The sequence below is a fragment of the Plodia interpunctella genome, chromosome 12, assembly GCF_027563975.2.
Source record: "Plodia interpunctella isolate USDA-ARS_2022_Savannah chromosome 12, ilPloInte3.2, whole genome shotgun sequence".
Lineage (NCBI taxonomy): Eukaryota > Metazoa > Arthropoda > Insecta > Lepidoptera > Pyralidae > Plodia > Plodia interpunctella.
Genome location: NC_071305.1, coordinates 768587 through 790314, shown reverse-complemented (window position 1 = coordinate 790314; position 21728 = coordinate 768587). Strand labels below are relative to the sequence as shown.

The 21728-nt window shown below is 34.8% G+C and overlaps 2 protein-coding genes across 2 annotated transcripts in view; both read left to right on the top strand.

Moving 5' to 3' along the window:
• Positions 1 to 791: 791 nt before the first annotated feature.
• On the top strand, positions 792 to 4394 carry LOC128674309 (MD-2-related lipid-recognition protein-like). The gene is made up of 4 exons (XM_053752798.1): positions 792 to 950; positions 2897 to 3001; positions 3590 to 3765; positions 4188 to 4394. Exons 1-4 carry the CDS (start codon positions 872 to 874, stop codon positions 4275 to 4277), a joined length of 450 nt encoding a protein of 149 aa, XP_053608773.1. The 5' UTR covers positions 792 to 871; the 3' UTR covers positions 4278 to 4394.
• Positions 4395 to 17205: 12811 nt separating this feature from the next.
• Positions 17206 to 21728, top strand: part of LOC128674210 (echinoderm microtubule-associated protein-like 2) — a 67074-nt gene continuing 62551 nt past the window's right edge. Inside the window, exon 1 of the mRNA XM_053752637.2 lies at positions 17206 to 17463. The gene's annotated coding sequence lies outside the window, so the exon portion shown is untranslated. The remainder of the gene's footprint in view (positions 17464 to 21728) is intronic.

Genomic DNA, 21728 nt, shown 5'->3' with positions numbered 1-21728 from the left:
GGTTCGATCCCCGGTCGGGTCATGATGGAAAATGATCTTTTTCTGATTGGCCCGGGTCTTGGATGTTTATCTATATATGTATTTGTTATAAAATATGGTATCATTGAGTTAGTATCCCATAACACAAGTCTCGAACTTACTTTGGGGCTAGCTCAATATGTGTGGTTTGTCCTCATTTATTTATTTATTTATTTTTTATTTATTTTTGCTAACGGGACCAAATATATCTTATGTCTGGTAAAATTAGTATTTTCCATATTTTCACATAAAAATTACAACGAATTTTAAATAAATACCGAATGACGCGGTCACAATATTTTATACTATTTGAAGGAATAAAAATCGCCGATTGTATTTACAAAAGGTTTAAAAAATATATTAGTGTGCCTTTGAATATTTGTTGGGTATTTTAAATTTATTAATTTATGTATTTATTCTTCTTACTCAACTATCGCTAAGTATAGGTACTTAAAAATCCATATTTTCTTAACAACACATGAGGGAGTTATAAAGAACTTGTAGCCCATTTACATAGATAGATAAAAACTTTAATTGCTACTATATAATTACTGTAAAAAAAAAGAAATACAAAACAAAACTAACAATTACGTGGTAACAAAAACACAGCTCATGTATAGTGTTAACCTACCGTTGTTTAATGGTAAGTAACAGATGATTTTCAGCTGACACCCTTGATGGAGCTTTGAAGAGAACTACAGCAATACTGACTATAATTATAAACAAGAATACCCACTTTGAGAAACACTGGCACAGACAGTCCGGGTTAAGAAGTCACGATGATAGTCCAATACGCATTGAGAGTGGGACTTCATTGAGACAGGACGTAGTACATCACAAACACACACACAAAATGGGCCTTAAGTTTTTGGTTTTCTTCGTTTGCGTGGGAGTTGCGTCCGCCTTCTTGGCATCGTACGAAAATTGCAGCGGTAAGTGTTTTAATTGTCCTATCGCTCTGTCAAACTTTTTCTTCTCCATTTCGTACCGTCTTTGGTTGGACAATAGTCCAATATTCTGTCTACTAAGGATGACAAAGACCGTGAACTTTGAAGTAGCATATGCCTTCAAAATGTGGTGGGTCATTTCCCATACTCCTTATCCCTAAAGAAGGCCTGTCTGGTGGTGATGATGATGACTCCAAAATAGCATCACCAGTAATAGGGCAAAGCCAAGATAGGTACTCAAGCGGATTAATGCAATAATATTTTATTTATTTATCGAAATATTAACTGCGCCCCGAGGCTTCGCTCCCGTAGGAATTTCGGAATAAAAAGTACCCATATGTAAATCTAGGTTATATTCTACCCGTGTGCCAAATTCTATAACAATCGGTCAAGTAGATTTTGCGTGAAAGACATACACATATGTAAATCTTCACAAACTTTCGTATAATATTTAGTAGAATTATCCACATAAACTCCAACCAATACGTATGTACTTGTAAGTAGACTGTGTTGCGTATATACGATTTGACACTGATCGGTAAAGTGCGATCTAAGTTATAATTTTGTAGTACCTAATTATTATTAGTACATTTGTAAGATAGTTAAGAATTAATTATATATTGCTTTTGTTAACTGTATGTTACTCTAAAATAAAATACATTTTTAAAAAATTGGCGGCACGAATGTTCATCGTTGTCGATCTTCGACAAGATATGAATTTCCAATGAGATCTTAAAAACCGATAATACGTTAATAGCGATTATGTTCTTTTGCCTTTAACTTTTTATGAATTTGTAGATAAAGAAACAAAGAAGCTACCAGTTTCGGAAATAAATCATAATGGTTTTTGAGATAGAATAATGGTATGTTGTACAAGTGTTGCAAATTTCGAGAAATGCGTGGTGAAGAAACAGAAAATTGTAGTTTTTTCTTGCAGTTTACATGAAAAATATATTTATCACTACACAGTACAAAGTCGCTTCCCGTTGTCTGTCTGTCCCTATGTATACTTAGATGTTTAAAACTACCAACGGATTTTGATGTTTTTTTTTTAATAGATTCAATAGATAGTGATTTCTAAGGAAAGCCGAGACGGACCGAAAGAAAAATGTATTTATTTACGAATATGGGTAATAGGTATTAATGTTCGCGATAGTGTGTCGACGAATGTCGACGTGTAAATATAGAAGTCATTGCATGAATTGGACATAGGTACAATATTGTTATTTTTTACTGAACGTTAAATTGTCGTATTCCAAGTTTTACAGCACTTATAGGTATAATTCTTTAATGTGGGTATTTCTTACGATTCTTGATAACCCTTGTGACGTGTGAATGATAAATGATAAATTGTTTAAATAGATACCTACCTATAAACATTGCGAGTTTTTATCGGGACCATTGACATCTTAATGCTGAATTTAAAGACTGGGTTTTTTATTAGCAAAATGTGAGAAATTGTTTAGTTTCAACTAAATAAAAAAAATTGCAAACCCTCGATGGACTTGCTGTTATTTCCCATCATCACCTCAAAGAGGTGACGGTATCCTAACGGCTGGAAACACATTTCCAAATCATAGCTAAGAACATTCTTGATTAGACTCGAAAAACTATAATTTGCTATCTACATAGGTATTATTGTCTACAAATCAACTTGGGGCAAAAATATTTTTTTTTGTATGTTTGCAACGCGATAACTTTCGAACCACTGGTCTTATTTTGATGAAATTTAAAAGGTATGTAGAATCAATCTGTCAATAGAATTTTAAAGTTCGTGAGGCAACAAAATCGGTTAAGTTATTTTTGCAATATTCACAATTTCGTAAAAACTCATTAAAAATGTTGTTGTGTTCGCGACGTCCAAGTTCGCGGCGAATGACTAATTATTAATTGTCATAATTTGATTTTGAAATTTCATACCTATTTTACAGAGAAATGCAGCATAGACGAGATCCGCATAGACCCGTGCAACTCAAAGAAGCGATGCACCTTCAAACTGGGCTCTAACGTGTCTATATCTTTTGATTTCACTCCCTGTAAGTATTAGTGTACAAAAGTGTTTATTTTATCAACCCTGAAAATTACTGGTTTGACAAAAATTAAGAGAGAAGAAATAGATTTGTATTAATTCACGCAAGTACTGATTACTTCAACGCCTACATTAATGTACAGATTGCTTAAAAATATGTTTGCTCTCAGAAAGTAGAAGGCGCAGACTTTCCTGCAAGATTTCAAAAATGTGCTTAACTACTTCGTGTTTGTGATTAAATATATATCCAACAATCCTTATGTCTATTCATACGTATGCAAGCACTGTAATTAAAGTTAGTTTATATATTCATCTAAATGAGACATATTTGTAAACACTTTCATTTATTCATTCTTTCATCTATTTCAAGTCAAACAGCGTAATAAAGGTACATTAATATTATTTCCTGGTTGGGGACAAATCGCATGATCAGGCCTCCCGTTCCGGGACCGTTTAACCCAATTCCTCGCGACTCTATTGGACCCATGTTGATATAATAGCAATAGTCTAATGTCTCATGTTTGACACTATTTCTATTCCAAATTTCATTAAAATCAGCGCTTCATTAGTATGGTTTTTTTAATTTTCCCACCAGCTTTCACCGCGACGGAAATGCTGACCGCACTGTACTCCGACCAACACAACGCGAAGCTGACTTCGATCGGCAACAACGGCATCGTGGATGCGTGTGACCTGACCCCCTGCCCCACGGAGCCGGGGAACCAGCAGCTCTTCAACTATACCCTGCACATCGGGAAGAAACTGCCCGCGGTATAGTATTTAGATGATATCCTTGCCTTCTCACGATCTGCGTGAGCGTCGTGGCCCAATAGGATTAAGATTAGTTTTTCCTATGATCTTCGGAGATCGCAGAAACTAGAAAAAGAGGTCCTGGTCCTCTATCGTCCAGTTTTTATGTCTAATAAAGAATGTTAGTTTAGTAATGTTAGTAGGTAGTTGCTTTCTCGATCTAGTTGTAAGCCATACAACTACTTATTTTTGTAATAGTAAACTAAAACGCAAGTTACACAAAAACATCACAACTATTCACGCAATACACATGCTTAAATATGATCCGAAATATTTTTGATTATCTATAATAATATATAGAAAAAATACAAAATTTATATAAATTTATATATATTTAATTATTTTACAGCATTTAAATTAATTTATTGCAATTTTTATTGCAGGCAAGTTATCAGTTCCGATGGCAGTTGTGGAATAAAAATAACGAGGAAGAATACTGCTGTTTCAAGACCAACGTCAGGCTGAGAAAGTGATTTACTCTGAGGAAGAATGACTAGAAAATAATTCGTACTAAAATATTACTTCGCATTAAGTAAAATTACACATCAATGCATCAATGCTATTAAAACTAAAACTAAAATTATATACAACTGGATTTTCTTTAACTAAAATAAAACTACAACTTAAGCTCTGATGTAGGATCCGATGAGAATCAGTTGACAAACGGTCCCCAATATAAGCAAAACTTTACGTCTTGAACAAAAAGAAAATAGGTAAATTATATGATTTTGAACCACACAAGTATTATTCTCAACATCTTTCTGATAACTTTCTTTCCCACAGAGGTCACAGAGATCTAGGTGAACGTACGGACACAATGAAAATCGTTTATATTAGTTCGATGAGATCGAGACATTGTTGATTTTTTGCTGAGATAAATGGTAAAAGGTGAAATTATAAAACGTCTGAATAAACTTGTTTCACCTCATACATCTATTATTCAAAACACACAAGTGTTTTGGATATTTTATAACAAAAAAAAAATAAAGTAAAAAGGTGAAAATTAATAAAATAATTTACTAGTTTCACCGTATTATTTATTCCAATGCATGCGTAGTAAAATTTTGCGAGAGTAACAACAGGTCCAAACTCAAAACTCAACAACAACATTCAAAAGTCACTATCACACTTGTAATAAGTATTATTAAAAGACAAAAAGGATTTTTGTAATGTACCTATGTGCAATTATGTTAGTTTAGTAGTATAGCATTCACTGATGTTTGAAACTGTAGATAAATAATAGGGTAATCTAGTCTAATATAAGTAATCAAAATGAAAGAAAGCAAAAAAACCCGCAAGTAAGAAAGTCGTCGTGATATGGTGAGAACAAACAGATCAACTGTGTATTGTGGTGTTTCCTTGAGATTTCTCGGCACAATTTTTTGCATCATTGATAAATCTATTTTACTAAATATAACAGATATTACGGTGTACTAGTATTTGCCGTGTTTTTGGATGCACTTGAATTTATACTTCTTCTTCATTTCGAGTCGTTATGGCTATTTATTTATGTACAGAGTGTTCTTAACCACTGAGCTATCAAGATCATGCTAGTTCGGCCAAATTGATTATCTCTTTACGTGTTACGTCGACGTACAGTTTTCATTAAAATAATGTAATCAACATACTTCTTCTGGTTACTCTACATTAGTTATATCAACATCCCAAGCGAGCTGACTGTAACGGAAACGCCACTCGACTGTTATCACAAAGTTTCCTGTCAAGAAGCTTGCTCAGTTGTCCCTGATTACCAACCGGAATACACATGGGAATTTCTGTTATCTGACAGTTCAATCTTTTTTATCTTATGACAATTCGATGTATTAAATTTCCATGTTCTAATACTAATGATCTGCCATTTGTTGTCGGTGTTTCTTTGGTGGACTCACTCCAATATTTATCGTTCCAAATTTTAACAGCCCTTAATTTAACAAAACTCTTTACAGGTTAATGCTTTTGTACTTTATACACTAACATATATATAATCAAATATAACTTAATACTAGTTCCCACATTTTGTCACCAACAATGAGTTGGAATATGAATTTAACAGAAAAATTTGCATACGTCTACTGTCAATTTCCAAAGAACAGGTGAAGAAGTAGGAACGCATGAACCAACGCAGGAGGAGGAAGGAAGGAATGCAAAAGTTTCTCATGTGAGCGAAAACACTTGGACGCAGGTGATTCAGAATAATACTACGCATATCAATAGGCTATCGGCCACACACTCTCATAGTACACTAGTGAAGTATTTAGCATTGAGCGAAATGTGAAAGCCCAGGACAGGGCAGGCGCGGTCGTTGCCCGCATACCAGTCGGAGCTGGTTTCATCTGGCTAGTGTTTACCGTAATTATAGCTCTAGGAGCCCTTCAGGCGACTGAGAGATTAGTCGGCCTTAGAATTTACCCCGCGATAAAGCTTGCATTTAGATCGATGTCTTTAGAGACTTTAGGATTATTAGATCTTGCATTTCATCATGATCTAATAAGAGTATCCAGACTTTTTGTTTCTAATTCATCCAAAAATATAGCAGTAACTTTACCAAACTTTAACGTGTTAACTATTGTGACAGTATTATCACAACATGTATTAATCTGTTCAGACATGGACCTAAAGTGAACGTTCATTGTACTATGTGAATATCAACGTTAAGGCTGTCATAAAGGAAATTACAAAGTACAGAAGTAAAATAATTCACATTATAAGATTTATTTCGTGGCGCAGACTCTCTGTTACTCTACTTGCTCATATTCGCATATTCTCGGTTGCATTCAGGGCTGTGACACTGCGAAGTGTGGTCAGCATAAAAATTAAATTAAAAACTTCTGCTGTTATTTTACCACCCTCCTTGGGTGTGCTATTGTTATGTTCTGTTAGTCTGATGATGTGTATCTTGTTCAACGACATCCATAGGAGGATATAGAGTGGCCCTATTATAGGGCGGAACCATACGCCACGTTCAATTATACTATCTATCAAATGATAAAGCATTTCTGACTAAAAACATGTTATTACCGATAAAATCCCACAAATTACTGATGTTGAAAAGATACCCTACTACGTAAGTACGAGTATGTATCTCCATACACTCGATGTGTTATAAGCTCGTGTAACAGTGAGAGGCTGTGAAAGTGATACGGTTTGTTTGATAACTACGTCTGATTAATAAGTGTGAGTGTAAACTTTTACTTAACAGTAGTAATTAGAACGCTCGCTGAAATTAAAACTGCAATTGAAAATAACAGTTCTAGGTAATTAAAATCTACGATCTTTATTTTAAAGAAACTTTACAGACAAGAACATTTATGTGTGAGCTGGTCATTTTGTCATAAAAGTTGTCTTGTGTACTGCTGGAGGTGATATCATGAAGCAAAATAGTCCTGTAGAAAAAACCACACATGCGTTGTGAAAGTCAACGTCAATATTAATGGCAGAAAACGGTGGGAACTGAAGGAGAACAAATAAGTGGTAAAGCAGGGCTGGAAGAGAAGAAGAAGAACAGAGACAGTATCGAGTATTTATACCTTAAAGATAAATAGTGTCATGACAAGGAGTCGCGAATCTCGAATGCCTCCTTTAGCTATACCTACATATATTATTATATTCCGAGGAATTTAAATTCTAATATAGTGTATATTATTAGTATATAACCCTAGTAAATAAACTTTATCTGTTCATTCATCCCTTGATGGATTGTTTCAATTTGCACGAGAGGAGAAGCGTTTCTTTTTCGTTTCGAGATCCGTATAGGCCCTTATTTACTTACTGAACACAATAGTGTTCATTCATTCAACGAACGACCCAGCTATTAATGTATCTCACGCCAAATCAAACACTAATACAAAATAAAAGACACCTGCCATTTAGAAAGTGTAATTATCTCCCGACAATGGTAGGTTGTGTCGATTGTTCTACTCTATGGCAGATTGATCAGCTGAAGATCGAATTAAGATTGTCTGTGGTTCAATCGGGCGAAGTAGCGATGTGTTTATAACTAACTAATGGTTTAAGGTGTATAGAACGCGCTTTTGCTGCTCTAAATGGAAGCTTTAATAATAAACTAATGGTTTAAGGTGTATAGAACGCGCTTTTGCTGCTCAAAATGGACGTCAATTAACCTTCACCATATTTCATGAACAAATGGACATCATTATCATAAACAGTTCTAGCCATTTATCGTTTAATTTGTATAAAATCAGTAACAAATCCATAGTAATATTATAAATGCGAAAGTCTGTCTGTCTGTCTTTGTTCCGATTTCATGGCTAAATTTTGGTTAAATTAATTATAAACACAGTTTGTATTTTAATTTTAATGTATGTTTATTAACACTTAGGATAATTGCTAGAATAAGTGCTTTATTTCTTGTTTTAATTGATTAAATCTGCTCAATGTTATAAACGATATCGTATAACTACATTCTGATATGATATTTAAGCATTGAACTGTTATAAAGTCTAAAAACTGTTTTATTTAGTTGTCTACGTAAAAATTTATAAGTAATGCGAAACGTGAAGATAGATTTTCTGAATCGAATTCTTGAACATGATACGCAAAATAGATATAATAAAACAAAGTCTTCTGCCGCATCTGTCCGTTTGTTCGCAATAAATTTAAAAGTACTGCGTCGATTTACTTGTGGTTTTCACCAATTAGTTTTGATTGGTCCCTGAGAAAGGTTTCAGTGTAGGTATAATTTGTATGTGTGTATGTTTTCAACCGAGCGAAGCCGAGGCAGAATGCAAGTAAGTGGCATTCACAATATTTATTCACGCTTGGCCTTCTAAAACTTTTATATCCCGTCGATTTTCTTCTAATTTATTAAATTAATTCCAATATGCCGTAAATCAAATCAAAATCAAAATCAAATCATTTATTCAGAAATTAGGCCTTCACAGGCACTTTTTCACGCCATATTCTAAATTAAATGATGTTTACCAAAGCTACAAATTACTAGCATTTCGGAACGACCACTGCTGAGAAGAAATGCCGAAAGAAACTCATTCAAACAGTGTTGGTCCCTATTATGCCAGAAGTCCCTATTATGCCGTAGTCAACATAACAATACTTATTTATTTCGGGTGCTTTGAACTCATTAACGAAACCCATTATTGATTGTATCTTGTTTATTGCAACCATAACCATTAACACCATTGTTAAGACGTTGTTATCTCAATTAGGTGTTCTTTATTGACCATGTTGACCATTTCCGAACAATTATGCAAAGTGATATAGCTAATCTAGTCAAATGTCAAACCAGTTTTGACCATAAATAGTAAATGATAAATATTTTAAAGTTTAACAATGTGGTGGTGTTAGATATTAATAGTTTTTCTATGAGGTCACAGCACCCATTTCAATTATTTTATATTATTACTAGATTATATTCAGTCGATATTTTTTAACAACTTAGTTCCGAATTCGTCGCAAACTTTTTTGACGGTAAAGTTTCGACTAATTTTAAAATACTAATAGACAATTTGTTTCAAGACTTTAATACAATAATAAATTAGCTATATATTTATCTCTACAGAAAATGCTCAGAGAAGAGAGAGAGAAACAGAAGCATTAAAATAATATTGGTACAGGATTGGTCCAGCCTACAATATGAAGTTTAAAACTACATTGTAGCCTGTACGGGTCACGGCCACCATATGGTTCACTGAATAAGGCTTATGATCACAAACATATTTAAGAACATGTATATAACCAAAGTGGGTCAACACTTTTAGATTTTATTCTTTTGTATTTCTTGTTGTATTAAGGCTTATTATGGCGGTTTAATCTATCTATACTATCTCTTGTATGCCCTGATCGGAATCAGGTATTTTGATAAAGTAGATTCTAGTTACTAAGATTTACTTTTGAGTTAGATAGCCGAACTACAATTTGATTTTCTTTAGAAGTTGATAAGAATGTACGAGCTTGTGATCTTCCCAAGAAGATAAAATATTGTTTATTACAGTGTAGAAATGTCATTATTGTTAACTTGAATCGTTTGTAACACTTTTGCAAACATTTTATCTGAAAAAAGTAACTATTAAATTTGAATTAGGTAAATTGAAAAGAACAACCTCTACATTCAACGTTTACAAACTTTCTTCAATTTACGCTTGTTATCGAAAATAGAATGCCTAAAAATAATTCAAATCCATTTGAAATCGTCACTAATTTTAAACACTAGGATATCGTATCCAATTCGGTATTAAACACACAAAGATTGACAATGCAGAGTCACGTAGGCATGAAATGGACAGCGAACCGCTCTGTGACGGTGAAGAAGAAAATAGCTCCTGCTGCGACTGTTTGTGCACAATTTTGTTTGTCTGTTTCTCTTTAACTTCTAAGAAACAGATTTGATTTCAACTTTGATTGTCAACAAAATTTAAGCTTCTTTTAATATAATAGTCTCATCTATTTAGTTTGAATAAGCTTATAATAATACTAGCATAGTTACTTTTTAAAATTTCGTAATTTACGAGTCATTTCTTAAAATTTCCACTCGACTTGAAAAAATGAAACTATTGTGGAAATTATCGAAAAGTATTTTGCTAAACCTTTATTCAAAGCATGAACGAATATAAGTATATTACGTTCATGCTCTAAATAAAGGTTAAGTTAAGTAAGGAGGGGAAAATATCAGTCAGTTTAATATAATATGACACCAGTATTAGTAATTCGAAATGAAAAAAAAATAGTATCTGCATTATTGAATATTATTGTTGTTGTCACACATACAACTAGCCTGAATACATTGTATCATACAAGATTACCTATCAGATCTAGTTACAAATCGCATACGCAAACTAGCCGTTGTCTGACTTTCATCGGATCTATTGCAAACATTCTGTCGCTGTGGTCTGAACACTCATCGCCGGATCGCCTTGGCCTCGCCTGACCGTGTCTAGCTGCCACTACACGGGTATAACCTCACACCAGATTCACATGTTTGTTTTGTAGGATATCTATATTGAAATTCTTTATTATCAACATTAAATTCAACCGCATCAAGTTACCCTATTATAGGCATATTTGCTACGACTTTTGGTAAGTTTGTGTGCTGCAGTCTGTACTTAATGAATGTCATTCGTGAAAATTTTACTTATAACTACGTCTACTGTTGACTTCCAAAGCACAGATGCAGAAGTAGTAGCGCAAAAACTTCACTGCAAACTTTTCCTCAGAAATTGCTTCTATGTTAATTTGTTTCAGAAGTGTCCCAATATCGGCTTGACCTATGGAAGGAAAGAACACCTGGAGCGCTTCCCAACCTATTATCAAAACATTTTCCTCTTGGATCTAGTCCTACATTGATTGACACAACTATCGATAGGCTCCAAAGCTGGCAGAAGTAAAACTTCTCCGCTCCCTACGTGCTATTTGCACATTGCGTAACCTATATAATGCCACAGGTAATACTTTATCATTGGTGTAGTATTCATCCTCACAAAAGCCGAAACGATATTCTTAGAAAACTGTAATGTCAATTGTTAATTATATTTTACTAGTAAAAATCTATTGAACCAACACACAAAACTATTGAGCCGACACAAAACGCACCGCTCAGCCTCAGGCTACCGTCCATCACGAGAGTGCAAGTGAGCGAAAGCCAAATAATAGAAAGGTTGAGTTTGATTAATTGATATCTTAGCCACAGGCGTTTTGAGGCGACTTTATGTAACACGTATATTGTGCACGCAAATTCGTAATCCAATCTTATTACAACAAACATGAATGATATTTCCAGAATATATTTCAAAATTATAGTTTTTTGAATATTACCTTTTTTATGTCTTTAAGTGTATATGGCTCACTTCCAGGTTTTCCACAGGTTGCAACTGTTGCAAGTTCTGCATCTGTCAGTTCGCGATGAACTCAAAAACTACTTCATGAATTTTCATGCGATTGTAACCGGTAGATAGCGTGATTCCTGAGAAAGGTTTAGGTAGTTTTAAACAATAATTTATCATGTTTTCACCCGAGCAAAGCCGGGACGGGCCGCTAGATGATAAATGGCGACAAATTTTAATGTAGTACTTCATACATGTCATAATAAACAAACATCTGTATCAATTGTAATGACAGCACCGTGATCTGGTTTCAATAATAATTATAATAAAAACTCCATATTTTATACAATTTAGAAACTAGGCCACGTAAGTATAGCTGAGGTTTATAGTTCAACGTGTCATTGTAATAATTTCTCATTAATAATATCACGCCTTCTATGCTCACCAGTTGATCACTGCTAAATAGAAAATGAATCATTGACTACGAGTAGTAAGTAGTTCATTATTCCTGTCTTGATATGTATAAGCATTTATTTATAGATATATACCTAGATCAGTGAATTATTATTATAGTCAATATCGAATATAAAATTAACTACACACTTAAGCTATTTGTTAAAATTAAAAATTTAAACTAAAATAATAAATTATTTTAAATAAAAAATTGACACTAAATCGCCGTCGTCGTGCGGTAAAGTTCCCAGAAGGCTGGCGATATTTTGGCTCTTTGTATGGCCAAACTCAAACTTTGGCCAACGTTTATTAATGAACCAATGTTCCGGCGTGAGCCATATCACAGATTATATACCTAATACTTACTATAATATATTTATCTTTTCAAGTTTTTGACGACCTCGGTGGCGCAGTGGTAAAGTTCTTGCCACTGAACCGAGAGGGCCCGGGTTCGATCCCCGGTCGGGTCATGATGGAAAACGATCTTTTTCTGATTGGCCCGGATGTTTCTTGGATGTTTGTCTATATATGTATTTGTTATAAATATATATAGTATATATAGTATCGTTGAGTTAGTATCCCATAACACAAGTCTCCAACTTACTTTGGGGCTAACTCAATATGTGTCGTTTGTCCTCATTTATTTATTTATTTTATTTATTGTGAATTCGGAAATTTTCTTGTCAACGTTTAGGTATATGGGCTGATGAAGAATTAATGTCCCGGACAGACAGGGGCGTGGGTTCAATTCCTGAATTCCCGAGAACTTTTTCCTCTTATAATGATAAGATATGATTTTGAAAATAATGATTTTCAAAATCAAAGTGACATGTATAAGAAAACCATTTAAATACAAATAGATTGAAAATAAGCGATTGCCTGAATATTTTAAAATAAACATTTATCTAAAAATCAGTTAGATGTAGCTATTTTCAATGTAGGTCTGCGGTGTGATGTTTATCGATTAGTGCTAATGATGACCAATAATGTACGGCCATGTGTAAGATAACTTCTTTTTATGGATAGCATCTGGTTGAATAATATGCAATCAACTTACCAACGTTACACCAATTCAAATTAAAATTCAAAATTCTTTATTCAATTTAGGATGATATACATCACTTATTGACGTCAAAAATTACTTAAAGTCTACTGTCGGCTTCCAAAGCGTAGGTGAAGAAGAAGCGGCGCAACAAACTTCACCGCAGCCTTTTCTCCAAGGACGTCAATTAACAAATATAGGTCTTATATACCAATACAAATTAATTATTAGAAAAAAGCTAATATAGGTTTAACTACACCTAGAAGTATTGTAATAACATCTTGGCATGTGTTTGACCTAACTGTTAAGTCCCCCAATATATTTTTAGATAACTGTGAATCGAATGGCAATAAATATATTATGAGAACAATAGTGGACTTAGTACGGATCACGTAATTATTTGGCGTGAAAAAAATAATGAAAGGTTAAATTACACTTTATTTTAATAATTTATTTGAGAAAAACAATAAAACTAGATTACGATTACCTAGTGATATGTGAGAAAAAAGAAATTGATAGTTCGGACAAAAGGCGCGAACAAACCCAAGTTTACCGGTGTAACTTGGACCATAACACCATAAGTCCAAAGGTGATATATAAAGTCTACGAAGCTATCTAATGGTGGAGTCAATCATATGGTGACAATATGCAACATGTATATATACAAATATAACGTATTACCTTCAAAATTAACTTTTTACGCAGAGCCCGGGGTCCGCGACACTATAGCCACGAATGAAACAGCAAATACGCGAGGGTCAAAGAATCTTCTTTGAAACTCGCGTAGTGCTGGAACATATTTTTGAAATTATTTTATTAACTTTCTGCTATCATTTAATAAGAACAAAAATATCTTATAGTATGGCTCCAGCTGTTTTGTCGTCGGTTGTTTTTATATCCTTGGAAACAGGTTGACCATCTGTCGGTGTCCTCACCAGCTGCCGCGACTGCCTTTGTCCCTATCCTTTCGATACAGAATATTATCGATTGCCAATCATATTTCTTTTTTATTATTATTTATTAGGAAGACCAACAGCCATACATACAATATAGGTAGGTACTATATTTAAGAAACATTTGGCCATTTAAATATTTTCGACATAGTCGTCCTGCGATTTTGATAACCGAAAACAAGGGTTCTTAGGTCGCGTCAGTCTGTCTGTTCACGATATACTCAAAAGTGCACTCATGTTTATGCGGTTTTCACCAATGGATAGTGATATATACAGGTATCCACAACAAACAAATACATTTTAGGTCTACTGGTGGTCACAAAAAACAAATACATTTGAGGACTCAAGCCTACTATAGTGACTTATCGTGACGCTCGTGACAAAACAATAGTTCACTATCCACGATAGAAAGAATTATGGGTCAAAGCACGGGTCACGACAGCTATGGATCTTGTGCATGTGATGTAATAAAAGTACTATAAATGTTATCTCCTCTATGATTTTTTACTCATGCTCATGATTGACTGTCTATTTTCTTGTTTATTTTGATTTCAAACGTGGTTTTAGTTGAAATGTTTTCCTTGCTTTTTGATCCTCTTGCGTTCTTCTTTGTTTGGTCTATATTAGCCTAATCGACTTATTTCTTCAGGGCTTTTTATAGTAGGTATTTCTTTATAATCTCATTATCCTAAAATACTGACTTAAATTCAAGCAGTGCATTTAAAAGTAAGGATTCCTTAATCATTAGGTTGAGAATATTTTACAATGAAATTTGATTCTCATCCTTACGTGCGTGTAGATTCTTTCGAGGCTTTGACGAACACAGCCCAGTGCCGGTGAAACGTTTTATTTTTGGGTGCGTTGCACCAGCCAACTTTGACGTTAACTTTCATCTCGCACAGCAATGCAAAGTTCTCAATTTTCTCTTATCGGCTACTGATACTGATACTTATTTGTCGGTCACTGACACTTCTTTATCTGGCAAAGCTATACACACTATTGTTGCCTCGTACGACATCTGTATGAGTGACTAGTTTACACATGGATTTAATAAGTACTAGTACCTACTATTTCCGTAAGTTTACACTAGTCCTTTCTTTTATCTATGCACTAGTCCCCTTTTACGACAGATGTCAAATTCGAAAGCTTACTGAAGAGCTCTCACTTGACAATTAATCGACCCATCTATATATTTAAAGTGGAAACAATATCTTCTGCTGCTCATTACAATGCGATAGTCACATCAGTTACGTACACGTAATATTACTACCATAAAGTGTTCAACACAAGTCACGTTTTGTAATCGATATGGTACGAAAGTTTCACTTTTTTCTGTCACCTATTCATTCAGTTCGTAAGGTATGAAACCTATGAAAACAGAGTTGAGTATTTTACACCTAGCCTTTCTTTCATACTTACTATCTTTTTTTCTTTGCATTCTGAAATATCTGATGGGTACATCAAGGTTTACGTCAACACTTGCTCTATAAATTGTCAATTCTACCAATTGTCAAGTCTATCAATTCCACCAAGTTATACTAAAACTATAGCTAAGAAGAAATAATTACAAGGCCATAAGCGTAATTTGAGTCTCGCAACTTTTGGTTTTATCTACCCAGTAGATTATGAAGATCTGTACATGTATATTTTTGATTAAATTACTGCTAGAAAGTTAACAAATGACATGTTTTTTTTTTCTAAATTCAAACCATTATCGTTTGGGTAGTATTAAAATATAGTATATTCTGCAAATGTTGAATTTAACAGCCATAAACCTTGACTTGCTTCCATAGACACAGGAACCACACCTCCGTCGCCATGACTGGCCATGACTACATTAGGAAACCGCAATCATTTTATATTTACCAAAAAATAAACTTTAATGTCATCAGCTGAAGATCGCATTTTCCTTGCATTTTTGTTTTGGGATATGTTGTCTGTCGCTAATACCATTTTCGGTCAAGGATTATACGACAATACTTAATGTTACTCCGGATGCATTTTCGTAAAATCAGGAGACTATGCGAATTAGGTAACTACTTAAGTTATGAACGTTACGAACTTCTCATTAGGTAGATAACAGTCTATTTGATCTTATGGATGTGTGTATGTTTGTGTATATGTTTGTTACTCTTTCATACAAAATCCGATCGTTATGAAATTTGGTACACGGGTAGAAGGGAGTATTTATAAAAATGCCAGTCTTGGCAATTCGTTGCCTTGGGGTATGTGCCTCTGGGCGAGATGTATACCAGCCCTCTGGTCACCGCAGTCACCTTTATAATTTTTTTGGAGATGGCGTGATGGCGATGACGGACCGAAGGACTCTACAACACAAAAAGCTGTTTGGTAGCAAGAGCCCAAAGGATTATATTATTAAGGACGGCATAACGCCCTAAAGGACCGATTGAGTAAAGAATCTATATTTTATAAAGATAACACACCTGTTTTAAAAATGAACAAGTTACCTGAACTTGTGGCATACATAAACTCGGGATAATGTCCCTATAAATGGGATACGGATGCAGTTGAGTGAGTTAAAAAATGTGAATTCTAGTCACGCTTATACACGCGTTCTTCGGATAACATGAAGATTAAACTTATGAGAACTTGCTTTACAGGTTTTCCAACTTGATTTCTTGATATTTGATATCTTTTTGATATAAAATTTTGATTTTATTGAAAAAAAACCTAAGTCATAAGCTGTTCCAATTTATGGCTTACGTTTTATTAAGTACATCAATATAATTAATACAAGTGAGATACGTGTAAACGGTAGACTTATCCAATATAGGGATCTCTTACAGTAAACCGACGATAGGTTAACTATAATCAAATACATATTTATTGGTCAAGTGACTTGCCATCATCTGCAGATAAGCCAATCAGTAAATTACCAAGTCGTAAACTAAACTTATGCAAACTCGACTTAACTATATACAGATAGTTATCTACTCTTTTAGATTCTACTTCTGCAAATATTGTATTCTCTTTTACACCTACATTTACAAGGTTCATTAATTGTTCATCTTCCATCATTTGACCTACGATCTTCGTCGGTTAATAGTTTTACTTGATATCACGTATGCATGTCAGAATGTGGACAGAATTCACCGACCAGTTTCACCTTGAATCATTGGCGTCAACCTAACCAACCTGCCTCAGTATCGCCTTACATTCCGCCGTCGACGCACGTCTATCGGTCACCGTCAAAACTCTTTACGCAAAGTACTGCTGTTATTGACGAAAATGCCAAGTTCCCCCAAATTGTGATTGTGAAATATTTGTGATTCAGTGAAACATAGTATTATGAGCTGAAAATTTGTGTAATATCTCAACGGGTTTAACGTGATTTTCTGTTGGAAATCGCGTCAAAAACTCCATTTAACGGAACCATCGTCTCGGTTTATGTATTTCGGTGAGTAGTATTTTGCTATGGTGCTGTGATGGTAAAAGGAGGCTGGGCCGTTGGGCGGTTGTGCTAAATTCCTGTAACAATAGTACTGGCATGTACTCTTCATATTGATCAACGTTCAGTTTGCAACGGATTCTATTCAAATTGTAACATCTGCGAATCAAACGACAACTTTTTATTATTATTTAATGCAAAGTTCTTTTCTATATTTTTATCTGTTAATTAGTTCTCTATCTAATATTAGATAATCCTGTCATGTAGATATTTTGTTAATTTTCCCAATAACCTCATACCTGCTTGCGTTAATAGTAGGTGTTTGAACTTCAGGTAGGTCCCCCGACTAAACTACCCTACCTATATGTAAAAAATAATAGAATTTTACGAGTCGATAACAGGTAGGACCGTTATCTCGATAACTAGTCACAGTGTATTAGATATATCAACATTGTCAACTTTCTGGTCACGGTTTTGTCCGCGTTTGATAAGAGTTTGTATTTTATTTACATTTGTTGATCTATATTGATTTTTATCAAATCGTTTGCATGTATGAGATCACTCTACAGGATTTATTTGGTAAGGATATAAATTTTACTTTAAAATCTCATTAATAATAGTTATCCGTTTTTGCGTGAACACCTAACAAACGTTCCCTCTCAATTTTCGCAAAGATTATCATTACATTGTTCGATGGATGATGGAGTTTTCTTGATTTTTCTTTTGGAATTTTTGACGACGACTTAAATAGCTTACCCACAGATAATTTATCGAAACGCAATCGTCCCGTCTACTAACTCGTTATTGGTCCTATCTATTGCAGACACGGTTACAATTAGCGGATGCGATTAGCAAACAGTTTCAAAACAATGTACGTCAACCATTGAGCATTTTGACAAGGTTTTTTCGAATCCATTCGTCGTCTGTGTTAGTATCATAATTGCATCATCTCATCTTATTTGTATTACCAAGCGGGCAAACAGGCAATGTGGCCCGTCTGATGGCAAGTGACCACAGCTTATCAACTTACTTTGTGGCCTAGGATCTTTTGTCACCGTATCCTGTAATTGCACCGGCTCTCTCACCCTTCAAACCAGAACACGACCATGCAAGCATTGTAATTAGCGGCAGAAATAAATGAGAATAATAAAGGGGTACCCATGCAGATGACCTTTGTTCTATATTATTGTCACACACTTAACTTATTAACGTAAATTATTGTGTATGTGTGATGATCTTAATATTGATTTTCATACCTAGACTAGTTGTCAAATCAGATCAAATCAAATGAAATCATTTATTCAGAAATTAGGCCTTCACAGGCACTTTTTCACGTCATATTCTAAATTAAATGATGTTTACCAAAGCTACAAACTACTAGCATTTCGGAACGACCACTGCTGAGAAGAAATGCCGAAAGAAACTCATTCAAACAGTGTTGGTCCCTATTATGCCAGAAGGGCTTACCATTTTTTTAATTTATGTATAATTTTTTATCAGTAATATAACAATGTAAGTACACAATAAAGTACATGGTGAAAAGGTATACTGAAACATATTATTATTGTGATCAAGTGCTGATGAAAGGAAAATATATATATATATACCTATATATATGTATAATTAACCAAACAAAAAAACTTTTAATAAAAGATCGAGCTGACCAGTTCCCCCGGCAGCACCCGTTCACGAGTTGACGCGTGAGTCAGCCATCGCGAAGCTCAACCACAATAGAGGGAACCTCCCGACCCGATCCACGTCTAGTGTCTATTATCCGTATTCATTGAAGCTAATGGAAACCCCATTAACATTTTCATCTCCACTCACACTGGTTAGAACCGGTGCTGATGTCTCGCCATCTATAATATGTACGGGGAGAACCATGACAATACCTGTTCTGGGGGTCAGTGCTCGGCTGGACTCGCCATATCTCGAGACAGGACATGGGCACGATAAATAAATAAATATACATAGACAAATCATCGAGAGTGAGTTACCCCCAAAGTATGTTCGAGACTTGTATTATGAGAAACTAACGACGTTACTATATTTTATAACATATATATTACTAGCGGTCGGTTCTGGCTTCGTTCGGGTAAAATCATAATAAATCAATACATCTAAACCTTCCTCAGGAATCATACCGTCTATTAAAAAAATCCGTATCAAAAGCCGGTAGCGACTTTGTTTTATACGATGTAATGATTTAAATAACCAGGACCCAGGTCAAGGTTCTTTGCTTGTGGTCCCGTCCTAGATCAGGAGTAGCCATATGTCGGCCGGTTACAAAATCATAGAACATCTTCAAAATTTAATGGCAATTTTTTTGCGATTTTCAATCCTGGGCAGTGAAGCATCACAACACCGAACGTAAACTGCCACTAAAGCTCCTTGCTTCCTTCATGTCTCACCCTATATTTACCTTCAGTGATTAAGGGCTAAGATGAACTACTTACATCTCAACATTGTTGTGACTCATTGAGATTCAGGGTCAATCTTTCTTCCTATTTCGTTTACCAGATCAAGTATCCATTATCCAAAATCATACAGATATTACCCATCAGTAATGACCATAAGTTATGGTCAAATCCTTTTGTTATCTTAACAATTTGGAGTGGAAGTGGGCAATTTCGCCAAATTGGCTGTTTTTATTTGGCCTTTGGTGGGCGCACGCGCATTATCTTTTACTTTACCACTTGAAGGGTATACCTTATTAGACATTGTAGACGTTTATAAACAAGTTGATGGATACGGTGACTTAGTAATCTGAAGGCTCCTCTTGCGTCCTAAAGATGCTGGTTCAAATAAATCAAGTGTAAAAACAAAATAAATTATTGTATTTATTTCGTGCGTGCGCTATTATATATAAATAAATATATTGGGACAAATTACACAGATTGAGCTAGCCCTAAAGTAAGTTTGTGACTTGTGTTATGGGATACTAACTCAACGATACTATATTTTATAACAAATACAATATATAGATAAACATCCAAGACCCGGGCCAATCAGAAAAGATAATTTTCCATTATGACCTGACCGGGGGTCGAATCCCGGACCTCTCGGTTCAGTGGCAAGAACTTTACCACTGCGCCACCGAAGTCGTCATTCATCATCGTCGTAGAAACCTATATAGTAATTAGACTTTTTTGGCAAGACCTTAGTCTTGTAACATATCTGATCATGTAACAATTATATTACTCGTACGAATTACTAAATATTCGCAAAATATCAGGATTTAAGTAAAGACATGATGAGGATGCAACATTGCATAACCTCAATTAGCATAGTTACGCGATGTTAAGCAATGCGTATGCACTCATTGCACTATCTGGTGCATGTCTGTCGCCTTTCACTGCAACCTGATCTGTGGCTTTCATTCTCAATATAAAATATCGACAGCATATCAAAATCAAAATCAAATCATTTATTCAGAAATTAGGCCTTCACAGGCACTTTTTCACGTCATATTCTAAATGAAATTATGTTTACCAAAGCTACAAACTACTAGCATTTCGGAACGACCACTGCTGAGAAGAAATACCGAAAGAAACTCATTCAAACAGTGTTTGTCCCTATTATGCCAGAAGGGCTTACCATTTGTATATAGTAGCTCGATGGCGCAGTTGTTAGTACGCTCGACCTGCGATGGTGGCGGTTAAGTAGCTCTCGCTATGGTAAATCATTGGATAGGTGACCAAGTATTTAGATCTCTCGGTCTCTTCCGTGCTTCGGAAGGCATTAAGCCGTTGGTCCCGGCTGTAATTGCAGTGTATCGTGGTCCATGAGCCATTTAAAAAACTTAATAATCATTAATGAAATAAATAAAAAATATGAGGTGCGTGTGGTCTGAGGGCCCACTTCTTGAAATTCTATGACCGTTTCGTATAAATAATTATCCAATAAGCAATGTACTTTGCTTATTGGATAATTATTTATACGAAACGGTCACCAACCCGGCCCTTGTCAGCGATTGAGATCAGTTTTAGAGTGATTTAAAGAAAGTCGATTTTACTGTGGCGGGAGAAGGCACGGTCCATTGCTAGGTGCTGATAAGAATGGTTCCCACGCTAGCCCGCGACTGCGTCGGCGTTATTTATCCGAACAAGTGAAATTATATTGCGAAAGTCAGTCCACGCGTCTGTAAGCTTGGACTTGCCTTGGTCTGACTTCGATAGAATTTTAAGATCGATATAGGCTTAAGGCTCAATCTAGAAAAATTCAGCGAATTGAGCGAACTGTTGGGTGATGCTTAACAACCAATGTATTAAAAA

Excerpts from the sequence above, each read along its gene's own strand:
- LOC128674309 (XM_053752798.1), top strand. The coding sequence starts at position 872 with ATGGGCCTTAAGTTTTTGGTTTTCTTCGTTTGCGTGGGAGTTGCGTCC. Across the intron at positions 3,002-3,589 it reads ATCTTTTGATTTCACTCCCT|CTTTCACCGCGACGGAAATG; the intron begins GTAAGTATTAGT and ends TTTTCCCACCAG. Across the intron at positions 3,766-4,187 it reads TCGGGAAGAAACTGCCCGCG|GCAAGTTATCAGTTCCGATG; the intron begins GTATAGTATTTA and ends TTTTTATTGCAG.